This window comes from Lepidochelys kempii, chromosome 1, assembly GCF_965140285.1.
Source record: "Lepidochelys kempii isolate rLepKem1 chromosome 1, rLepKem1.hap1, whole genome shotgun sequence".
NCBI lineage: Eukaryota > Metazoa > Chordata > Testudines > Cheloniidae > Lepidochelys > Lepidochelys kempii.
In genome coordinates this window covers 193,726,009-193,748,142 of record NC_136380.1, presented here as the reverse complement: position 1 = coordinate 193,748,142, position 22,134 = coordinate 193,726,009, and the positions used below count along the sequence as shown (strand labels likewise).

The window sequence follows — 22,134 nt, the reverse complement described above, 5'->3', positions numbered from 1 at the left end:
TCTCCTGCTAGTAATAGCTCATCCAAAGCGACCACTCTCCAAGTTTAAATCCAAGTTTAACCAGAACGTCTGGGGGGGGGGGTAGGAAAAAACAAGGGGAAATAGGCTACCTTGCATAATGACTTAGCCACTCCCAGTCTCTATTTAAGCCTAAATTAATAGTATCCAATTTGCAAATGAATTCCAATTCAGCAGTTTCTCGCTGGAGTCTGGATTTGAAGTTTTTTTGTTGTAAGATAGCGACCTTCATGTCTGTGATTGCGTGACCAGAGAGATTGAAGTGTTCTCCGACTGGTTTATGAATGTTATAATTCTTGACACCTGATTTGTATCCATTTATTCTTTTACGTAGAGACTGTCCAGTTTGAGCAATGTACATGGCAGAGGGGAATTGCTGGCACATGATGGCATATATCACATTGGTGGATGTGCAGGTGAACGAGCCTCTGATAGTGTGGCTGATGTTATTAGGCCCTGTGATGGTGTCCCCTGAATAGATATGTGGGCACAGTTGGCAACGGGCTTTGTTGCAAGGGTAGGTTCCTGGGTTAGTGGTATGTGGTTGTTGGTGAGTATTTGCTTCAGGTTGCGAGGCTGTCTGTAGGCAAGGACTGGCCTGTCTCCCAAGATTTGTGAGAGTGTTGGGTCATCCTTCAGGATAGGTTGTTGATCCTTAATAATGCGTTGGAGGGGTTTTAGTTGGGGGCTGAAGGTGACGGCTAGTGGCGTTCTGTTATTTTCTTTGTTAGGCCTGTCCTGTAGTAGGTGACTTCTGGGAACTCTTCTAGCTCTATCCATCTGTTTCTTCACTTCCGCAGGTGGGTATTGTAGTTGTAAGAAAGCTTGACAGAGATCTTGTAGGTGTTTGTCTCTGTCTGAGGTGTTGGAGCAAATGCGGTTGTATCGCAGAGCTTGGCTGTAGACGATGGATCGTGTGGTGTGGTCAGGGTGAAAGCTGGAGGCATGTAGGTAGGAATAGCGGTCAGTAGGTTTCCGGTATAGGGTGGTGTTTATGTGACCATTGTTTATTAGCACTGTAGTGTCCAGGAAGTGGATCTCTTGTGTGGACTGGACCAGGCTGAGGTTGATGGTGGGATGGAAATTGTTGAAATCATGGTGGAATTCCTCAAGGGCTTTTTTTCCATGGGTCCAGATGATGAAGATGTCATCAATATAGCGCAAATAGAGTAGGGGCTTTAGGGGACGAGAGCTGAGGAAGCGTTCTAAATCAACCATAAAAATGTTGGCATACTGTGGGACCATGCGGGTACCCATAGCAGTGCTGCTGATCTGAAGGTATACATTGTCCCCAAATGTAAAATAGTTATGGGTAAGGACAAAGTCACAAAGTTCAGCCACTAGGTTAGCCGTGACATTATCGGGGATAGTGTTCTTGACGGCTTGTAGTCCATCTTTGTGTGGAATGTTGGTGTAGCGGGCTTCTACATCCATAGTGGCCAGGATGGTGTTATCAGGAAGATCGCCGATGGATTGAAGTTTCCTCAGGAAGTCAGTGGTGTCTCGAAGGTAGCTGGGAGTGCTGGTAGCGGAGGGCCTGAGGAGGGAGTCTACATAGCCAGACAATCCTGCTGTCAGGGTGCCAATGCCTGAGATGATGGGGCGCCCAGGATTTCCAGGTTTATGGATCTTGGGTAGTAGATAGAATATCGCAGGTCGGGGTTCCGGGGTGTGTCTGTGCGGATTTGATCTTGTGCTTTTTCAGGAAGTTTCTTGAGCAAATGCTGTAGTTGCTTTTGGTAACTCAGTGGGATGAAAGGGTAATGGCTTGTAGAAAGTGGTGTTGGAGAGCTGCCGAGCAGCCTCTTGTTCATATTCCGACCTATTCATGATGACAACAGCACCTCCTTTGTCAGCCTTTTTGATTATGGATGTCAGTTTGGATGAACTATTGCCAGCAGGAGAGTGAGTGAGTGAGTGAGTGTGTGTGTGTGTTTCGGGGGGGGGGGGGGGGGAGGGTGAGAAAGCCTGGATTTGTGCTGAAAATGGCCCACCTTGATCACCATGCACATTGTGCTGGAAATGGTCCACCTTGATCATCATGCACATTGTAGGGAGAGTGGTTACTTTGGATAAGCTATTACCAGCAGGAGAGTAAGTTTGTGTGTGTTGTTTTTGGAGGGGGGTGAGGGAGTGAGAGAACCTGGATTTATGCTGGAAATGGCCCACCTTGATTATCATACACATTGTGAAGAGAGTGGTCACTTTGGATGGGCTATTACCAGCAGGAGAGTGAGATTGGGGGGGCGGAGGGTGAGAAAACCTGGATTTGTGCTGGAAATGGCCCAACTTGATGATCACTTTAGATAAACTATTACCAGCAGGACAGTGGGGTGGGAGGAGGTATTGTTTCATGGTCTCTGTGTGTATATAATGTCTTCTGCAGTTTCCACGGTATGCATCCGATGAAGTGAACTGTAGCTCACGAAAGCTCATGCTCAAATAAATTGGTTAGTCTCTAAGGTGCCACAAGTACTCCTTTTCTTTTTGCGAAGACAGACTAGCACAGCTGTTACTCTGAAACCTGTTATCATGAAGTAGTATTTAAGAAATCAGGTATGTTCCCCATCCTGGGATTCAGAAAGGCTGTGTTCTTAGCTACTGTGGTGTGGAACACAAGTGTGAACTTTTTAAACTGTAACCACCCTATTACCCATTAGAACACACTCAGACTTAAACTACAAGTTCACATACCTTAAACATAGATACAAGATCCTCAGAAGACATGCAATTAAGCTGTTCTCTTGACAATTTGCAGTCTGGCAAAAAATACAGCAGGACTTCTCTAAAAAATTTCAACAAAATGTACTATGTGTCAGTATCCAAGATTTCTTTAACCTCAAGTCTTGTACTGTGGAGACTAGGGGACCCAGTTAGAATGCTTCTTATTAAGACACCTAACAGAAACTTGCCCCTCTTACTCAGATACCCTGGATTGGACAGTATGGAACAAACCAGACTGTGCTTTAGATATGCCAGCACAAAGCTTATAGCACTATAATGCTTCGCACTCAGTACAAAAGATATTATTTGTGGAGAAAGATTAAAACTATACATCCAAAGACTGCTTGAAAGTGTAACACAGTATATTAAGGCTAGTGGAAATTTTGCAAAGTTGGCAATTTTGATTTAAAATACAGTTTTTATGACCACCACCGAGCTGGGAAAAATAATATCCTGTTTTTCAACTAGCTATATACAATAATAAACAATATTAATTTCTCTGGCAGCCACAGAGAATCCATTGTGGAATCCACTGTTTCTAAAATTAAGGAACTGGACCTGAGGCCTGGATATAATTTTTGGAAATTCTGGTGCAGTTCTCAATTCAGGTCTTCCATACTATGTCGACAAAGGGCTGGAATAGTATTTTACACTAAGAGATACCCTTTTAACCAAGGATACCCAAAGATTTTAAAGAGGTGTCATCCCTATTTTTCAGAGAGGCAGACTGAGGTAGAGAGAGGTTAAGTGTCTTTAATAATCACAGTGAATAAGTGGGAGAGGACAAGAACAGCACTAAGGTTCTGACTCCAGGCCCTGATCTAGAAAGCCACAGAATAAAATCCCTCCCAGCCAATTCACTCATCCCAAGGAAGTGGCGAAGCTGTGTTCTATGCCCTTGGGATAGTGTGACTTGCCCAAACTAAGCAGTAACCTTTGTGGAACTTGTGACTTGGCTCCAAAGTCAATTCAGTCCACTGACTGAATGGATAGTGGTTGCCCTTTACAGACATGGGGGTAAAGGAGGTAGCTGAAACAGGGAGAATGGATGGGGGTGAAAGTGTTACTTGATAACTGTGTTATTTACATGGCTTAACCACAAGCCCAGTAATCTTTGTTTTGGAGCATTTGATTCTTGAATAGTTCAATATTTCCTATGCAGTATTTGTTTCCTACATTTTAAATTCTCTACTGTTAGCGCCAGCAACTGAATTATATGCATGATCAAAGACAGAAGTCCAGCATTCATGCCAGCTCCATTGTGAGCTCTTGTAAGATCCCATTTTACTCAGTCAATTACTATGCAACAAATGAGGAAGGGAAATGGGTTTCCTACAAGTTTCATTTTATCTGCAGAATACCTGGCCATAAAATCTGATGTTGACAGCATTTCAGAAGTCTACCCAGACAATTACTTTTGATACAAACACATTAAGTCAACCACTTTCCTACAGAACTATGCTGAAAGGATGGCTTTATTGCATTTTTTATGATTGGCAGAGCTGTCACCTGAAGAAATAATTAGTACTCTGGGTGATTTTAGTGGACTTCTGGTCAATTTCAGCCATATGATAATTATAAGGCTGTTTTATCCTTTTGATTTACTTCTGATCTACAAGTTTCAGAGTAGCAGCTGCGTTAGCCTGTATCCGCAAAAAGAACAGGAGTACTTGTGGCACCTTAGAGACTAACAAATTTATTAGAGCATAAGCTTTCGTGGGCTCAAGCCCACTTCATCGGATGCATAGAATGGAACATACGCTAAGAAGATATAGATATTACATACATACATACACACACACACACAGAGAAGGTGGAAGTTGCCATACAAACTGTAAGAGGCTAATTAATTAAGATGAGCTATTATCAGCAAAAAGAAAAGGAGGACTTGTGGCACCTTAGAGACTAACCAATTTATTAGAGCATAAGCTTTCGTGAGCTACAGCTCACTTCTTCAGATGCATATCGTGGAAACTGCAGCAGGCTTTATATATACACGGAGAATATGAAACAATACCTATTCCCACCCCACTGTCCTGCTGGTAATAGCTTATCTAAAGTGATTTCCAGCACAAATCCAGGTTTTCTCACCCTCCACCCCCCCCACACAAATTCACTCTCCTGCTGGTGATAGCCCATCCAAAGTGATAACTCTTTACACAATGTGCATGACAATTAAGCTGGGCTATTTCCTGCATAAATCCAGGTTCTCACATCCCCCCCACCCCCATACACACACAAACTCACTCTCCTGCTGGTAATAGCTCATCCAAACTGACCACTCTTCAAGTTAAAATCCAAGTTAAACCAGAACATCTGGGGGGGGGGGGTAGGAAAAAACAAGAGGAAACAGGCTACCTTGCATAATGACTTAGCCACTCCAAGTCTCTATTTAAGCCTAAATTAATAGTATCCAATTTGCAAATGAATTCCAATTCAGCAGTTTCTCGCTGGAGTCTGGATTTGAAGTTTTTTTGTTTTAAGATAGCGACCTTCATGTCTGTGATCGCGTGACCAGAGAGATTGAAGTGTTCTCCGACTGGTTTATGAATGTTATAATTCTTGACATCTGATTTGTGTCCATTTATTCTTTTACGTAGAGACTGTCCAGTTTGACCAATGTACATGGCAGAGGGGCATTGCTGGCACATGATGGCATATATCACATTGGTGGATGTGCAGGTGAACGAGCCTCTGATAGTGTGGCTGATGTTATTAGGCCCTGTGATGGTGTCCCCTGAATAGATATGTGGGCACAATTGGCAACGGGCTTTGTTGCAAGGATAAGTTCCTGGGTTAGTGGTTCTGTTGTGTGGTATGTGGTTGTTGGTGAGTATTTGCTTCAGGTTGCGGGGCTGTCTGTAGGCAAGGACTGGCCTGTCTCCCAAGATTTGTGAGAGTGTTGGGTCATCCTTTAGGATAGGTTGTAGATCCTTAATAATGCGTTGGAGGGGTTTTAGTTGGGGGCTGAAGGTGACGGCTAGTGGCGTTCTGTTATTTTCTTTGTTAGGCCTGTCCTGTAGTAGGTAACTTCTGGGAACTCTTCTGGCTCTATCAATCTGTTTCTTTACTTCTGCAGGTGGGTATTGTAGTTGTAAGAAAGCTTGACAGAGATCTTGTAGGTGTTTGTCTCTGTCTGAGGGGTTGGAGCACTTTGGATGGGCTATCACCAGCAGGAGAGTGAATTTGTGTGGGGGGGTGGAGGGTGAGAAAACCTGGATTTGTGCTGGAAATCACTTTAGATAAGCTATTACCAGCAGGACAGTGGGGTGGGAATAGGTATTGTTTCATATTCTCTGTGTATATATAAAGCCTGCTGCAGTTTCCACGATATGCATCTGAAGAAGTGAGCTGTAGCTCACGAAAGCTTATGCTCTAATAAATTGGTTAGTCTCTAAGGTGCCACAAGTCCTCCTTTTCTTTTTGCGAATACAGACTAACACGGCTGTTACTCTGAAACCTATTATCAGCAGGAGCAAAAAAAAACTTTTGTTGTGATAATCAAGGTGGCCCATTTAGACAGTTGACAAGAAGGTGTGAGGATACTTAACTTAGGGAAATAGATTCAATGTGTGTAATGACCCAGCCACTCCCAGTCTCTATTCAAACCCAAGTTAATGGTATCTAGTTTGCATATTAATTCAAACTCAACAGTTTCTCGTTGGAGTCTGTTTTTGAAGCTTCTCTGTTGCAAAATTGCCACCTTAAGTCTTTTACTGAGTGGCCAGGGAGGTTGAAGTGTTCTTCTACCGGTTTTTGAATGTTATGATTCCCGATGTCAGATTTGTGTCCATTTATTCTTTTGCATAGAGACTGTCCGGTTTGGCGAATGCACATGGCAGAGGGGCATTGCTGGCACATGATGGCATATATCATATTGGTAGACGTGCAGGTGAACAAGCCCCTGATGGCGTGGCTAATGTGATTAAGTCCTATGATGGTGTCACTTGAATAAATATGTGGACAGAGTTGGCATCAGGCTTTGTTGCAAGGATAGGTTCCTGGGTTAGTGTTTTTGTTGTGTGGTGTGTGGCTGCTGGAGAGTATTTGCTTCAGGTTGGGGGGCTGTCTGTAAGCGAGGACTGGTCTGTCTCCCAAGATCTGTGAGAGTGAGAGATCATTTTTCAGGATAGGTTGTAGATCCTTGATGATGCGCTGGACAGGTTTTAGTTGGGGGCTGAATGTGACAGCTAGTGGCGTTCTGTTATTTTCTTTGTTGGGCCTGTCCTGTAGTAGGTGACTTCCCGGATACTTTTCTGGCTCTGCCAATCTGTTTTTTAATCTATTTCCCCAAGTTAAGTATCCTCACACCTTCTTGTCAACCGTCTAAATGGGCCATCTTGATTATCACTATAAAAGTTTTTTTCTCTTGCTGATAATAGCTCATCTTAATTAATTAGCCTCTTAATTAACTGTTTGGCAATTTCAACCTTCTCTGTATGTGTGTGTGTATATCTATCTTCCTACTATATGTTCGATTTTATGCATCCGATGAAGTGGGCTGTGGCCCACGAAAGCTTATGCTCTAATAAATTTGTTAGTCTCTAAGGTGCCACAAGTACTTCTGTTCTTTTTTCTGATCTACAACTTTACTAGATGGTTTAATGTACGAAGCTAAAATCTCACCTAGTTCTACTGCAGCAACTATTTGTCCACTAAATTCTAACTTTAATTTGTCATGTTTCTGTTTGCCTTGTGCCCTTGGTTGAGAACTACTGGCATTTGTATCTCTGGGGGTACGGAGAGGTCTTCCAGGGGGTACATCAACTCATCTTGATATTTACCTAGTTTTACAACAGGCTACATAAAAAGTACTAGCGAAGTTAGTACAAACTAACGTTTCACACAGAGAAACTGAGAAAGTAAGCAATTTCTCACTAATAGTGTGCTGAGACACTGGTGTATTTTTATGTCTGATTTTGTAAGCAAATAGTTTTGAAGTGAGGTGAAACCTGGGTTACACAAGACAAATCAGACTCCTGAAAGGGGCGCAGTAATCTGGAAAGGTTGAGAGCCACTGGCTTATGCATACTTAACATTGTTCTTATTTAGGTGGAATACATTTTAAGGGATTTAGCTGTGTGCTTACACCCCCTCTCTTCTTTTACAAAATATTTCTTCCACAAATAACAAAAGTAGTAACAATTAGCAATCTTTCCTCTGAAGATGGTTAAAGCACATTCAACTGTTTTTGAATGTTTGTTCTGCTTAGCTGGGAAAGATTCCTCACTTTCTCAAAGTGGGTTATATAATACGTGTACTCACAACCTTAAAGATACAGCTGGCAACTGTTATTGAATAGATGCAAAAAGAAATAATTTCATAGTTTTGCTAATCCAAATCTCTGAAGTTTTTTCACATACACTACTTTATCATTTTGCTAAGTGTTATGTAGACAATTGGCATAATAACGTCCCCAGTCACTAAGATCCATTTCTTCAGCAGCAGGCATCTTATCTGGTCCCACTTGACACCTTCACATATGATCCAACCCACTATCCACAAGAAGGTACACAATCAGTCTTTCACTTCCTGGTGGCTTGTGAAATAGTCCATAGTCAGCCAACGGGACTATGGCCAACAATGATTACCTCTCACGCCTTGTTTCAAAGGCAGATAAGTGCAACCCCCATTTCACTCTGTTAAATCTGGCATTACACTGAGGCTGTGTGACAGGAAGAGCTAACATCCTGGAAACTAGGATTATAGTTACACAAGAACCAAAAGCCAGGAACTCAACTGGTTAAAAGAGAAATATATTTCATTCTGAGTAAATTCATGTTCTTGTTAAAAGCTTTGCTAGTGCATGGTACATAGCATTTACTGAACTTAATTTTTCTAAATTTTCTACCAACTGCATTGTGAAATAAAGTTAATGGACCAGATATTCAAAACTGAGCCTAACTTATCCAAAAGTCTTATTATGTACACCCAGATTTCCATACTGTACGTGCATCTGAGAACAAATATCTATGTAAGATGGGCACACTGAAGTGCATTGCATACACTTTTGAAGATCTGATCCAATTTTTGTAATATTTTGGGCAGTCTACATAGCATTCAGATTCTATTTGGATTTCCTTCTGAGCCTTTGAAATAGAGACTTAAATTATGGCACTGCTCAGAGAAGGCCAGATCAATAGCTGCAATTGCTCTGACGCAGTGAAAGTATTCAAACTGTTCAAGTTAAGGCATCAGCCAGCGAAACACTCACCTTAAAAGAGAGGTTAATGTTTCTATGGTTTTCTTTGCAGACATACACTGGGAAGACTCTTCTATGTGTGCCACAGCACCCATCTCCTGCATTGGAACTTGGACTTTTCCTTCAGCACATCCTTTTGGATCTTCAGCCAATGCACTAGATATAAAGTAGACAAAAGATCATTTTAAAGTATTACACCAAAAGAAGTCAGAAACATACTTTCTATCATCTTATTTATCAACCCCCACTGAGTTCCTAGAGGGAGCAAGGAAGTAAGCTACAAATAAAAGAGATAGCATGGAATCCTGATTTTCCAAAGGATTAAGGAAGAACATAAAATATGTTGAGGAAACTGCCCCAGCAGGCTTGAAAATGATGTGCATTCTACACTACTCTAATCCTAAAGTGCAGACTCTTACAAATCGCGACTGATTCCTCTGATTTTAGGGAATGATGGACGGCTTGCTCCAGGCCATTCATCCAGGGGGGAGGTGTCTGCTTAACAGAAAAAAGCTTGCACTACAGGTTGTAGGAGCAGGAGTAAAAGGATGACTGGCTAATTGGGCCTCCTTAATATACTTGCAGCAAAGCACTGAGGACCTGATATGCACAATTTAACACAGAAAACTTCAATGAACAGGAAATTTTGCAAGCCAGAATTCAGTAATATCAAGTTGTGCTGCATTGATGATCCTTTTATATCTATGTGGGCATCAATAAGGTAACTCATAATTTTACACTAAAGAGCAAGTATTAAGCACAGAGCTGGATTTAACTAGCCCCTAGTACTATTAAACTGGCATTGCAGATTCAAAAGTATCAACAAAATAGCTGAATAGCTTAATTTGTGTCGCAGCAGCAGCAGAGTGGGCAACAGATTAAATAATTTGCTAAATAATTAACACACAACATATTTTGGCCTTTTTTCTTTATTTGTATGTATCAAGATATTTTATTGCTTTCAGTACAATATAGGCTGAGTAGATTATATCAACATCATATATTTTACTTGTATTTGAGAAAAGACATTAAAAACGGAGTCCGCTTTATATGCCACCCAGAGTGCTTCTTCTAGTTGAGATTTTTAGGACAAATATACCAGGAAATTCCCACAACTCTGCTACATGGCATCAAGCATAGAAATTAACCCAGCAGTAAAAGATACAATGTAGGCAATAAAGGGTTGAGTTTGTTATTGTAGAAAAATATTTATCTGTTTAAAATAATGCTATAGCAGGTTGAGATGGTAAAGTCGGTATTTAGGCTACTCAGATTTATTTCTGTCTACTTTGCAATGAGCTTACATAATTGTGTTAGGTTACTTACGTTTTGAACAGAAAAACTTTGTAGCTCTTTCATCCACTCACCCAGTGAAGTTAAGGATTGTGGCAAAAGCTCCTCTGCATTTGGTCATCCTGACTATGGGCCCCTTCTTGCCAAGTGGGGAAGTCAATGAGAGCAGAGACTGCTGATCACCTCATAGGAGGTGCTCAACTCCTTGCAGAGTCATGCCTTTATACGTATGCATATTTGAGTGAAAATCTAGTTACGTGTAGCATCACAGTTATGTATCTTACTATAGCTGCATAAGGTATTATTGGGTTTCATTTCACACAAAAGACACTGGTTGCTGAAGATAATGTAACTTGATTAGGGAATCTGAAGTCTTGGAAGAGAACTTGGCTTTTATATAGAGAGTGAACACCTCACAGCAGGTTATTTTATTAGCCCCTTCCACTTGGTTGTAGTGTGCTGTGTTTTTAAGCCGCTGCCTTTCTCTTGAAAGGAATGGGAGCTGTGTGTGCAACAAGAGTGCCGGATTTGGCCCAGAGTTTTTATTACTAGAATTATCATCAATCAAGTTATTAGGAAATGAAGGGAATTTTGAAGCAGCATAATGTGGATATGGTTTATTTCAGACTTAGAACAAAAATGTTAAGAGCAGGTAAAATACAATTATGCATTAGCAACTTTTCAAAATTAAACAGAATTACCACTTTACTTTAAATAAGAGCTAAAGAACAGTCAGTATTAAGGAGCAATCCTTATTTTCAGTCTAATTTTACATTTACATAACTGCACTGACTGCAATGAAGTTTGTGCCAATTTACACTGATGACTGGACTAGGTCTTAAGTCTGAAAGTTAGTCTTTTGAAATTAACACTTTTTAGCCACGATACAAGTAAGATCAGTAAAAATGTTTTTTATATATATATACACTGCAAAAGCCACTACAAACGTAGTATAAATGGAAGACATAAAACGCTAAAACGTTCTTAACTGCACATTGAAGCTGATAGTTACCACTATAACCAGTAAGATCATTACTGTATTCCTAACTCACTGTTTCGAGCATATTCAGTGTTTGCAATACATTTGGTATCATTAGCTACAGCACCATTACAAAATATTTTGGAATAGACACTTGGCATTTTGGTAATATGACTTTTCTCACCTTTCCCATTTTGAAGAAGGCAAATTATTTCCCTTTATTTTTGTAGCATCCTTCCGATCAAAACAAATATACCTTTGTAAGTCGCACTGTTTCTGTCTTCCTCCAAATGAACCTAAACATTTAGCAAAACACATTAGATGAAGGGGAAAAAAAAAAGTGTTGACTTTAGAAACCACTTTGAAGTAATTTCTTTAAAGAATGCTTTAACACTAGCTTATGTTGAAAAAGAAAGCTATCATTTTAAAGATAGTCATTTACAATCGTCCCTTGAAACGGAAATCTGTCCTCCAAGTGAATATTCAATTCCCTGGCCTAAGCATACAAAGATTTTGCTTCCAATTAACTAATTTCCCAATAGTCATATGATAGTGAGACTAGTGTCAGTTGCAAGTCCGTCCTATGTACATTGTTGTTTTAAATACTCACAGCAACTCTCTAAACATAGTCTAGATTGAAAGTACAAGCACTTTTTGATTTTACCTTTGTTCAACCAAAGAACTTCTTTACTTTCCCCACACTTAGACAAATCTTCAGTCTCATCCTCATCCATTACCTAAAATGCATAAAGTTTAGTTTATTATCTTTCTATAGCTTAAGGAACGGTCTTCTCCTAAAAAGCCATGGATCTACATAGCAAAGTTAAATCACAATATAATACATGTTAATTGTAGGTTAACTCCAGGTTAAATTCAATTTGGGTTTGATTTTGATCTTGCTTCCACAGGCATAAGTCAGAAGTGACCCCACCAAGTCAATAGAATCATACTGGCAGAATTAGGCCTTACATGTTTCTTCGATATTTGTCTTTTCAGCTTAATGTTGTACTTGTTCAGTTTTACAGATCAACTCTCCATTGTTTTTAACCAGATGTAAATAAAAAGTGGGAAAATATGGACAAACAACATGTGTTTTGTAGACCTGGTGAAAAAGATTATGCTGCTTAGCAAGCAGTTTGATATTTTAAAAATGTTCTAAATATGGCCTTATTCTGGCCCTTATTCAGGAAAGTAAACTCATGAACAGTCCCACTAAATACAGGGGGGGTCTATCTCTGTGCTTTGTTAGGCACGGGTTTAAGAAAGTTTCATAGCAGCAACTATGAAAGGAACTCGGTAGTGGCCTAAAGATAACTCATTTTCAGCATGCTATCATATGATCTGATTAGCTTTCTCATGTTATAAACAAGAGAGAAAAGTCTAAAGTATTCTGATTGCCAGTTTGAAGCCCACCATAAAGTGATAATTTTCTGGTTAGTGGCCTTTCATGTAATCTGTTGTTCAGATTTTTGTTCAGCATGACATTCCCAATCCAAATGTCTTGCAGGAATAGGAGGGATCTTTTCAGTACTACGCAGTTTCATCCAATGCCCCATTTGCTTTGAATGTGCAAACTAAGCCCTTGGGACTCTAACCTTGGTAGAAAATGAGTGGCCACTGTCTGAGAACAGATCTGGCACAGTTCCCCTTCAATGCTGTGAGAAATCTGTCTCACAAACAAAGCAGTATTTGTTTTCTGCCTGGTGTCCCCTAGGATGCTTTGCCATGAGAGGGCAGGGTGGGGACAACAGGGAGGCACTGCCATTTTAAAACAGAGGACAAAAGCCTTAGTGCACCAATGGCTCCTAGAGAAGAGGTAGTGGTAGAGATGCACAGGAAGAGCTCACTGCTGCCTGGAAAAGAGAAATAAAAGGCTAAAAATAAAGAGGGAGGGAAATTAGCTGCCAACTCATTTTGCCATTGTAGGCAGAACTTCTAGCAGGAGGAAGCAAAAGGAAGACTGTAGTTAATGTACTCAGCCGGGATTCAGGATGTCTGGCAGAGATGGGAATTGAACCCTGATCTAACGCATCTTTGCCTGGTCATTTAACTTGTGCCTCAGTTCCTCATATGGAAAAAAGGAATAACATTTCCTTCTTCTACCCTTCATCTGCCTTGTCCAGTTAGACCGTAAACACTTCAGGGCAGGGGCTGCGTATGTACATGTGCAGTCCCTAACACAATGGGTCTCTAGGACAGTGCATTAATGTGATTAATACAATTAGTTAATAAGGGGCACAATCTCTTCCCATAGTCACCTAGCAACAGCACTAAGCTACCTCCAGTATCCTCTAAGACAAGGCACAGTACATCCCTCACAGATTACTGTAGGCCTTAGTGTCCAGAAACAGAAGCATTAGCAGCTAATTAAGGGTTTGTCTATATTGGGGGGTTTAACTGAAGTTACTCAAACTAGTTTGGAGGGAAAACGCCTGAGCACACAAGACAGAATTCATTAGAGTGCAGTAACCCCTCGTTTACCGTGAATTGTGTAATACTCTTTCAGAATATATTCCTGAGCTTTATAAGCCTGTGGAACCGTGCCTCATGCATGGCAGCACACATCTGCATTACAATGGCCCCAACAGTGGATCTCCTGACACGGAACTGGTTTACTATGGACAGGTAGCATTGCAGAGTGGCCCGCTTTCCCAGTGGGAATTGCGACCTGCTTGTCCATGCGTGTGGGACACTGCAGGTTGGTATGCTGCTGCTAGCTCAGCACAGATCTCAGAAAAAGCCACCTTCACCATCCTGAAATTCTCTCACCACTGCTGGTCATCCCAGGTCTGCCTAGTGATCCTTTCCCGCCAATCCACACTGGTTTTCTAAGTCCAGGAACAGCACTGGAATGTGTGAAGTTGCTCCAAGAGCAGCTCCTGTCGTAGCAGTTGCTTGGGATCAACCTCGTCTTGGTCTTCCTTCCTCCCCTGCTGCTGCCACATTATGTGCTTGGCGGTGAGGCAGGCACAGTCCAAAACGCAAAGATGCCTGAAATACAGCCTAGAAATTGCTGTGTGTGTTCGCGGTTGTCCACACAGCAGCATGGAAGACAGTTGGGTCCGTGCTGGCTGACAGCAATTTCAAAATGGTGCTAGCCCACCCAGAAGGAGAGGAAGCATTGGACAGAGAGAGTGGAATCATGGGATTTTTTTTAAAAAAAACTTTGACTCCAAGTTCCAGAATTCCATTGGCTTCCTCTACTCATCCCACAATGTACAGCGAGAGAAATCCCAGGACGCCCACTGCTCAGAAGCAAAGCTAAGGACCATGGAATACCCTTTGAGAATGCCACACACTTAACACGCAGCAAGCCCCTGCCCTGTGCATACAATGAGAACTGAAAGAAAGCACGTGCCCACTATTAACTGCAGCTTGTGTACAGCATGTTAACTAACACTCATCAACTAACTGGATTAACCCCTGTTCATGGAGACAAGCCCTATGTTTAACTTGGATTTCAGCTTTCCTAGTGGGAAAGTGAGTGAGGAAGACCATCACTGTATAACTCACACTTTCCACATGAAAATTAGGCAATATTGCTTAGCACTTCAATAGCATTTAGAATCCAGAGATGTCACAGTACTTCATGAAGCTGGGTAAGCAGTAATCTTTCCGAGTCTCTGTTTCCCTATCTGTAAGACAGCTAAGTGACTTGCCTGAGGTAATGCGGTCAAATCAGCGGCAAAGAATCAAACATAAAATCTCCTCTGCTGACTCAGAGCCCAGTTAATAGGTGCCTTGGCTGCTGCCACATCTGTGATATAGTTTCTTTTGTTCAAGAGTTTGTTCACTGTTTGAAGGGAGAAAGAATACTAAAAAAAGATCCCATAAATAACGAGTTGGCATATTACTATGTTTTCAGAGCCGGCAATAATGAAAAAGATATTCAGCCAAGACAGAACTAACCAGTTAAAGCTAATGACAATCCTAATAGATTGTCCCTCAGCAATTACTTCTGCTGATCCCCACATTTGGGAGCAAGCTTCCCAGAGCAGCAAGTCTGAGCCATCTAAAACCTAAGGACAATCCTAAGAAGAACTGCCCAGAGCACTGGGGAGAGATTCCCTACTTCATCACGTAGATACTCCATTACTTAAAGTGGGATGCTCCAAATTTTAACATCTCTAACAAACAGTATATAAACTGCCTACATTCCTCATAGTGTGTGAAACCTTTCACACTCTTATCAGAAGCCACCCCTCCCAGGTATCTAACTGGTTTCATTTTGTTGATATTTGCACCTCCAAATCAGTCCTCTCCAAATCCATCACAATTTTCAATCACCTGTTTCAATTTCACCTAACCCTCCTGAATGGCCTACTCAGGAACTATTCCAGATACAAGATCTCCACCTCACTTCTGTTGGTTCCATTTGATCCACTTCTTGCTTAGGATAAACGTACGATGTTCTTTATTCTGTCCTGCCATTTTTTCAATAGAATATATGTCATATACAGCATACTACTGCTGGAGCTGCCAAGTTTTATTACCTATTAAAAAGCATCTGGATAATTTCACATCATTCCTAGACATTAAGTGTCATAAACCAAGTTTTAGCCTGGAGCGAGGTTTTACAGCCATTACAAATGCTAAAAAACAGAGATTTATAATGGAACAGATGGCAGGGCTTCATTTATAGTGAGAGTAGTGAGCACTGTTTTGACAACAGTAGAGTCTGAAATACAGAATAACAACTGCTTTTACACAGACACTGAGGGTATGTCTACACTACGGAATAAGGTCGAATTTATAGAAGTCGGTTTTATATATTCGAGTGTGTGTGTCCCCACAGAAAATGCTCTAAGTGCATTAAGTGCATTAACTCGGCGGAGTGCTTCCACAGTACCGAGGCAAGCGTCGACTTTCGGAACGTTGCACTGTGGGTAGCTATCCCACAGTTCCCGCAGTCTCCACTGCCCATTGGAATTCTGGGTTGAGATCCCAATGCCTGATGGGGCTAAAACATTGTCGTGGGTGGTTCTGGGTACATATCGTCAGGCCCCCGTTCCCTCCCTCCCTCCGTGAAAGCAAGGGCAGACAATCGTTTCGCGCCTTTTTTCCTGAGTTACCTGTGCAGACGCCATATCACGGCAAGCATGAAGCCCGCTCAGCTCACTGTCACCGTATGTCTCCTGGGTGCTGGCAGACGCGGTACTGCATTGCTACACAGCAGCAGCAACCCATTGCCTTGTGGCAGCAGACGGTGCAATAGGACTGGTAGCCGTCATTGTCATGTCCGAGGTGCTCCTGGTCGCTTGTGTGAGGTCGATCAGGAGCGCCTGGGCAGACATGGGCGCAGGGACTAAATTTGGAGCGACTTGATCAAGTTGGGTAAGCAGTAATCTTTTCGAGTCTCTGTTTCCCTATCTGTAAGACAGCTAAGTGACTTGCCTGAGGTAATGCGGTCAAATCAGCGGCAAAGAATCAAACATAAAATCTCCTCTGCTGACTCAGAGCCCAGTTAATAGGTGTCCTGCAGTCAGTCCTATTGAACCATCTTATGGTGAGCAGGCAGGCGATACAGATTGCTAGCAGTCCTATTGCATCATCTTCTGCTGGGCAGGCAAGAGATGAGGATGGCTAGCAGTCCTATTGTACCGTCTGCTGCCAGCAAAAGATGTAAAAGATAGATGGAGTGTATCAAAACAAGAAATAGACTACATTTGTTTTGTACTCATTTGCAAACCCCTCTCCCCCCGTCTAGGGGACTCATTCCTCTAGGTCACACTGCAGTCACTCACAGAGAAGGTGCAGCGAGGTAAATCTAGCCATGTATCAATCAGAGGCCAGACTAACCTCCTTGTTCCAATAAGAACAATAACTTAGGTGCACCATTTCTTATTGGAACCCTCCGTGAAGTCCTGCCTGAAATACTCCTTGATGTAAAGCCACCCCCTTCGTTGATTTTAGCTCCCTGTAAGCCAACCCTGTAAGCCGTGTCATCAGTCGGCCCTCCCTGCGTCAGAGCGACGGTAAACAATCGTGCATCTGAGTTGAGAGTGCTGTCCAGAGCAGTCACAATGGAGCACTCTGGGATAGCTCCCGGAGGCCAATACTGTCAAATTGTGTCCACAGTACCCCAAATTCGACCCAGCAAGGCCGATTTAAGCGCTAATCCACTTGTCGGGGTGGAGTAAGGAAATCGATTTTAAGAGCCCTTTAAGTCGAAATAAAGGGCTTCACTGTGTGGACAGGTGCAGGTTTACATCGATTTAACGCTGCTAAATTTGACCTAAAGTCCTAGTGTAGACCAGGGCTGATTCTTCTCCATCCAGGTGCACCATTAGGTTTATCTGCACAGAAGCTAGCAAGGCTGACTTTTTGAAGGGCCTGTGTACAGTACATTAATAGAGTCTGCAGTAAAGGCAAATTGATCATCAGCTACAAATAAATCAGGTTGTCAAAAAAATTAAACCAAGATTGAGACATTAGATGCAGATACAAGTGATGGGAAGCCAAGTAGTCTATTGGACAAGAATTAATATCTCACCAATCTAAAGCATTGAGGCATGCTTAAAGCAAGTCAATAATATATAGGAATGTTAAAAAGAAAGTAGCAAGAACAAAAAGTTGCCTCACCATAAATCAATACTGCTGTCCTGGCTCATGTATCTAGGATGTTATGTGCAATATGGCAAAATGCCAAGGAATTACATCTTATGAATATAATTAGAAGTTTAGAGAAGCATTTACTATACCGCCTCTGTTAGGTGAGTTATACATAATAATGACTAATTAGCCCAGGGCAAACAGATAAATGAAGACACAAGCAAAGGTGACAGCACCATTTTTGTCTACAAAACAAGTGATCTACAAAGATAGTTATTACAGGAGAATATACTCCATATCTTAGAAGTGGGATATTGCCTCAGGCATGAAAAAAAGTGGTGAAGATAACGGGCTACTGTGAAGGGATCTACCCTCCACAGGTGCCGCCTAGTGGTCAGCGAGGGTGTGACAGGTGCTCTTCTGTCTTGGCACCCCCTGTTGATAGCCTGTGGTGATCTGTCCTCTGCTATGGCTTAGGCCTCTGGCTGGGCCACAAGTTGTGTCCATCTGTTCCAAAGTATGTCAAGATTCCAACAAAGAGCTAGTTCTTCTGCCCAGCAAGGGGCTTCAGGCTTCACCTGGCCAAAGGTGAAGCCTGAAGTTGGGACTCTCTGAGATATGGAGTTGGGACACTCTGAGATATGGAGTCTTCCCAGTCCTGAGTCTCCAGCCCCATCAGGACATGGGTAAGGGAAGCTGGGCCCACCCCTCTCCACTAGGTTCCAATCCAGGGCCCAAAGGCAGGCAGCTGAACCCAATAGCCTGAAGTGCCAGGCCTCCTAGATCACTTCCTACTGGCCTCCCCATTCAAGAGGGAAACGCAAAAGCTTGTAAACAAAATAAGTCAAAGAAGTCTCCAGCCTTGCAGAGGTCCAGAGTCCTTTTCCCTCAGCAGGTCGGACAGGCCATCAGTCAGGGGCCCCAGCAGGGCTCTTTTTGGAGAGTTTCAGAGTGTTGGTCTGCTCACCTCCACTGACTGCCTGCAAGCAAGCTATGCCACTCCCCTTTTCAGCTCCTCCTCCAGCCTGTGTATGCACTGCAGGTTTAGCAAGGCGGAGCTGCCTGGACCCAGAGTAGCTCCTTAACCCCTTCCACTTCAGTGTGGGGGCTGTACAGCCCATCACACCTACCCGTTCTATACCCATTTGGTATAGAAGATAGTATGAAGCATGATCATCAGATATTCCACGTCACCCAGGACACTGATACGAACATGTTTACCTGTACTTTGTAAGAGTCATCTACATTCATATATCAGAGCCATTTTGATGTACTTCATTTGACAAATCAAGGACCAGATCCGCAGTCAGTGTGAACTGGCATAGCTTCATTGACTTACAAGGAACTATCCCAGTTACACTAGCTAAGAGTCTGAGCCAAGATATTTAGTGAGAATATGCTTTGCCAGGGCAACCTGGGTCTATATGGCAAGACACAAGTATCTGCATACAGCCATTTTATGGCAAGCAGGGGAGGGGTTAAGATGAACTAAAGCAGGCCAATAACTGTCTGGTTTAATATAACAAAAGCTGCCAAGGCAGTAAAAGGCAATTAATTCCTAATTTAATTCTTGCAGCTACAGCATAACGGAAAAGCAATGATATATCTACAGATAGTAGGTATTTGTCTAACTTAATTAACCACCAACAGCCTGAGATTAGATTGCCAGGTGTGATCACACAAATATACTTGGAGCAAGTAATAAATGACAAACATGATGTTTCCTTAAAACAAATAAAAACTGGTATATGTGAGCTAAGGAAAACCTTCCAAGAACCGGCAGAATGACTGAGTAAAGGGGGTGCTCCATGCCAAGGGAGATGCAAACCTTAAGTGTGAAGCACTGTTTGAAGTGGAGAGTCACACTGCCACTTGGCAGGGAAAAAGCAGTATCATTTGTCAAGAATGTTATAGGCATTTTTATGGTAACTCATAATACAGTATTTAAGCACTGTTTGAAAACAGATGTAGGTTAGATTATACATGACACTTGTGCCACTGTGGAGTACAAGGCATACTGCCACTTTCTCTGTTTCCTGCACAAAGGTTGGACACAGTAATAGTTCTTCCAATTGAGGAAATACTGGAACTATTCTCTCTTAGCACTCACTGGTTCATCTCTCCTCAAAACTGAGAAGAGGAATGGCCATATACACACTCTCTGCTGTATGCCCAGAAGCTCAGACATAGACTAACTTCTGGATGGGATAGCATCTCAGAGCCCCCATAACTCCACACTGCCCCAGTTTGGGCTAGAAATGTAGTGATAAAATCTGTCTCAATCTGTGGATGGTAAAAGCAGCTGGTGCGGGGCCCTTGTTCCTAACCTGTGTACTATGTCATTTCAGCAGTCATGTCCCACTTTACTGTTTGATTCCAAGTGCAGTTCCATCCTTATCTTAAGGCAATCTATATTCTGTACTACTACTTACTCAATCATACTTTACACTTTCCCTGTTCTAGCTATCTCATTGACAGTATGAGTATGTGTAGGTGGGCTGGAGCAGGAAATGAAGTGATAGCTGGCCCAACCTAAGCCCTGGTTTGATGATGTTATAATAACTGCTTGGAAGGTAGAATGCAGATTAGTAAAACAGAAGCCAAATAGTTACACTTGATATAAGCAGCTATGTGGTCCAGGTGACATCTGATCTGCCAGTACTTCACTTGCAAGTGAAACTTGAGTTACTTTAGAAACAACAAGATCTGAAATGGTTTGAAAAGTATCTAGTAGAGCGAGCGATAAAGAACTATTCCATACTTGCACTCCAAACAATCCCAGTCCATTTGAGTAGTTTTTTCCCCAGGTTCATACTTTCAGTTTTTGGCGATACTGTAAGTAAAAGTGCCAGAATACCACAAGCAATGTGATTCACATATCATTTATGACCAACTCTGAAAGAGTAAGTACCGGACAATGAGAAAGCCTATTCTCCTGATGAGAGTGGCTTCAACAAGTTCTGCCCAAGTCACAACTTTTATTTTTATTGTTCGTATGGCAGTAGCATAGGTCCTGTTTTAGAGATGGGAAAACTGATGTCAGGTAAGTCACTTACAGTGTGTGCATCAGTGAGTCAGTGGCACATGTAGGAACACAAACCAGGTGTCCCAACTCCTACTTCTCATCTCTATTAGACCACTATTTGCATGTTGCTAGACATTTCTATAAAGGAAATACACACTGTACCTAGGACTTACAACTATTATAATTAATCTTGGTCATCACACTTGATCACAGAAATGTAGGGCTGGAAGGGACCTCACAAAGTCATCAAATCCAGCCCCCTGCACTGAGCCAGGACCAAGTTCGCAGGTGCACCTTTAATATGATCTCCTTGAGAAACTGCCAGCTCTCCTGAACTCCTTTTTGCCTTAGATTTTCTTCCCATGGGATCTTACCTACCAGTTATCTAAGTCTTCTGAAGTCCTTTGTCCTTATTCTGCTGCTCTCACTCCTTCCTTTCCCTAGAATCATAAAATCTATCATTTCATGATCACTTTGACCCAAATTGCCTTCCACCTTCAGTCTCACTACCAACTTTTCCCTGTTGGTCAGAATCAAGTTTGAAATGGCTGTCCCCTGGTTACTTCCTCCACATTCTGAAACAAAAGCTGTTCCCGATGCACTCTTATGGGAAATTTGGTGTTTTTTTTCAATATTACTTTTCCAGCAGATGCTTGATTGTTATCTATTGCCACACACAACAATGGATTGTTATCTATAACAATTTCCTGGGTTAACATCCCCATCTGGAAGGGAGTTATGAGCTATTGGTACTCAAACCTTCACTGATGTTTCTTTTGACTTCAAGGAAATTATTTTGCTTTCACTTCAGGAGTTCAGCCGGACATTTTTCTTATATCAACAGCTACGTTTTAATGTATGCCTGCAATTAGTCCATGCTGCATCACAACAACTTCTGCTTTATTTTCAGGTTTTCCCCTTTATCCATTTCATGTGTCGTTAAGTCCAGTGTCAATTTCTTGTGTCACACTCCTCATATATTAAAGGGGCTTCACTCGACCACAGCACGGCCACAGATTGATTTAGTAACTTGATACTACCCTCTATACCTTTCTATGGCCTAGCTCCCTCTTACGTTTCACTGCCTTGATTCTAAGATAGTTACTTGTGCTGCTTTCAGGAAGTGATTTTCCCTTACTTTATCTTTGCAGTTTTGCTCTATGTGCATCTTGCTATCACCAGACTCCCAGAGTTATTGTTAAAATTAATATCTAACAACTATGCTAGTTTTATCTAGCTTGTTGATGGTCTTTTTGTTATGGACAAAACACCTTGACTTGATGAAGGCTGCTATTTGCAGAGTTTCTGTGCTATTCTGAATAAATTATGCTCCTAAAATTA

At 41.9% G+C, this 22,134-nt stretch overlaps 1 protein-coding gene across 1 annotated transcript in view; it reads right to left on the bottom strand.

The window, feature by feature from the left end:
- Window positions 1-22,134, bottom strand: part of MORC1 (MORC family CW-type zinc finger 1) — a 96,949-nt gene that overhangs the window by 14,608 nt on the left and 60,207 nt on the right. Inside the window, exons 21-24 of the mRNA XM_073306177.1 lie at window positions 11,881-11,953; window positions 11,401-11,512; window positions 8,957-9,100; window positions 2,713-2,803 (exon numbers count right to left, since the gene is read on the bottom strand). Coding sequence (XP_073162278.1) covers window positions 2,713-2,803; window positions 8,957-9,100; window positions 11,401-11,512; window positions 11,881-11,953 — 420 coding nt within the window. The remainder of the gene's footprint in view (window positions 1-2,712; window positions 2,804-8,956; window positions 9,101-11,400; window positions 11,513-11,880; window positions 11,954-22,134) is intronic.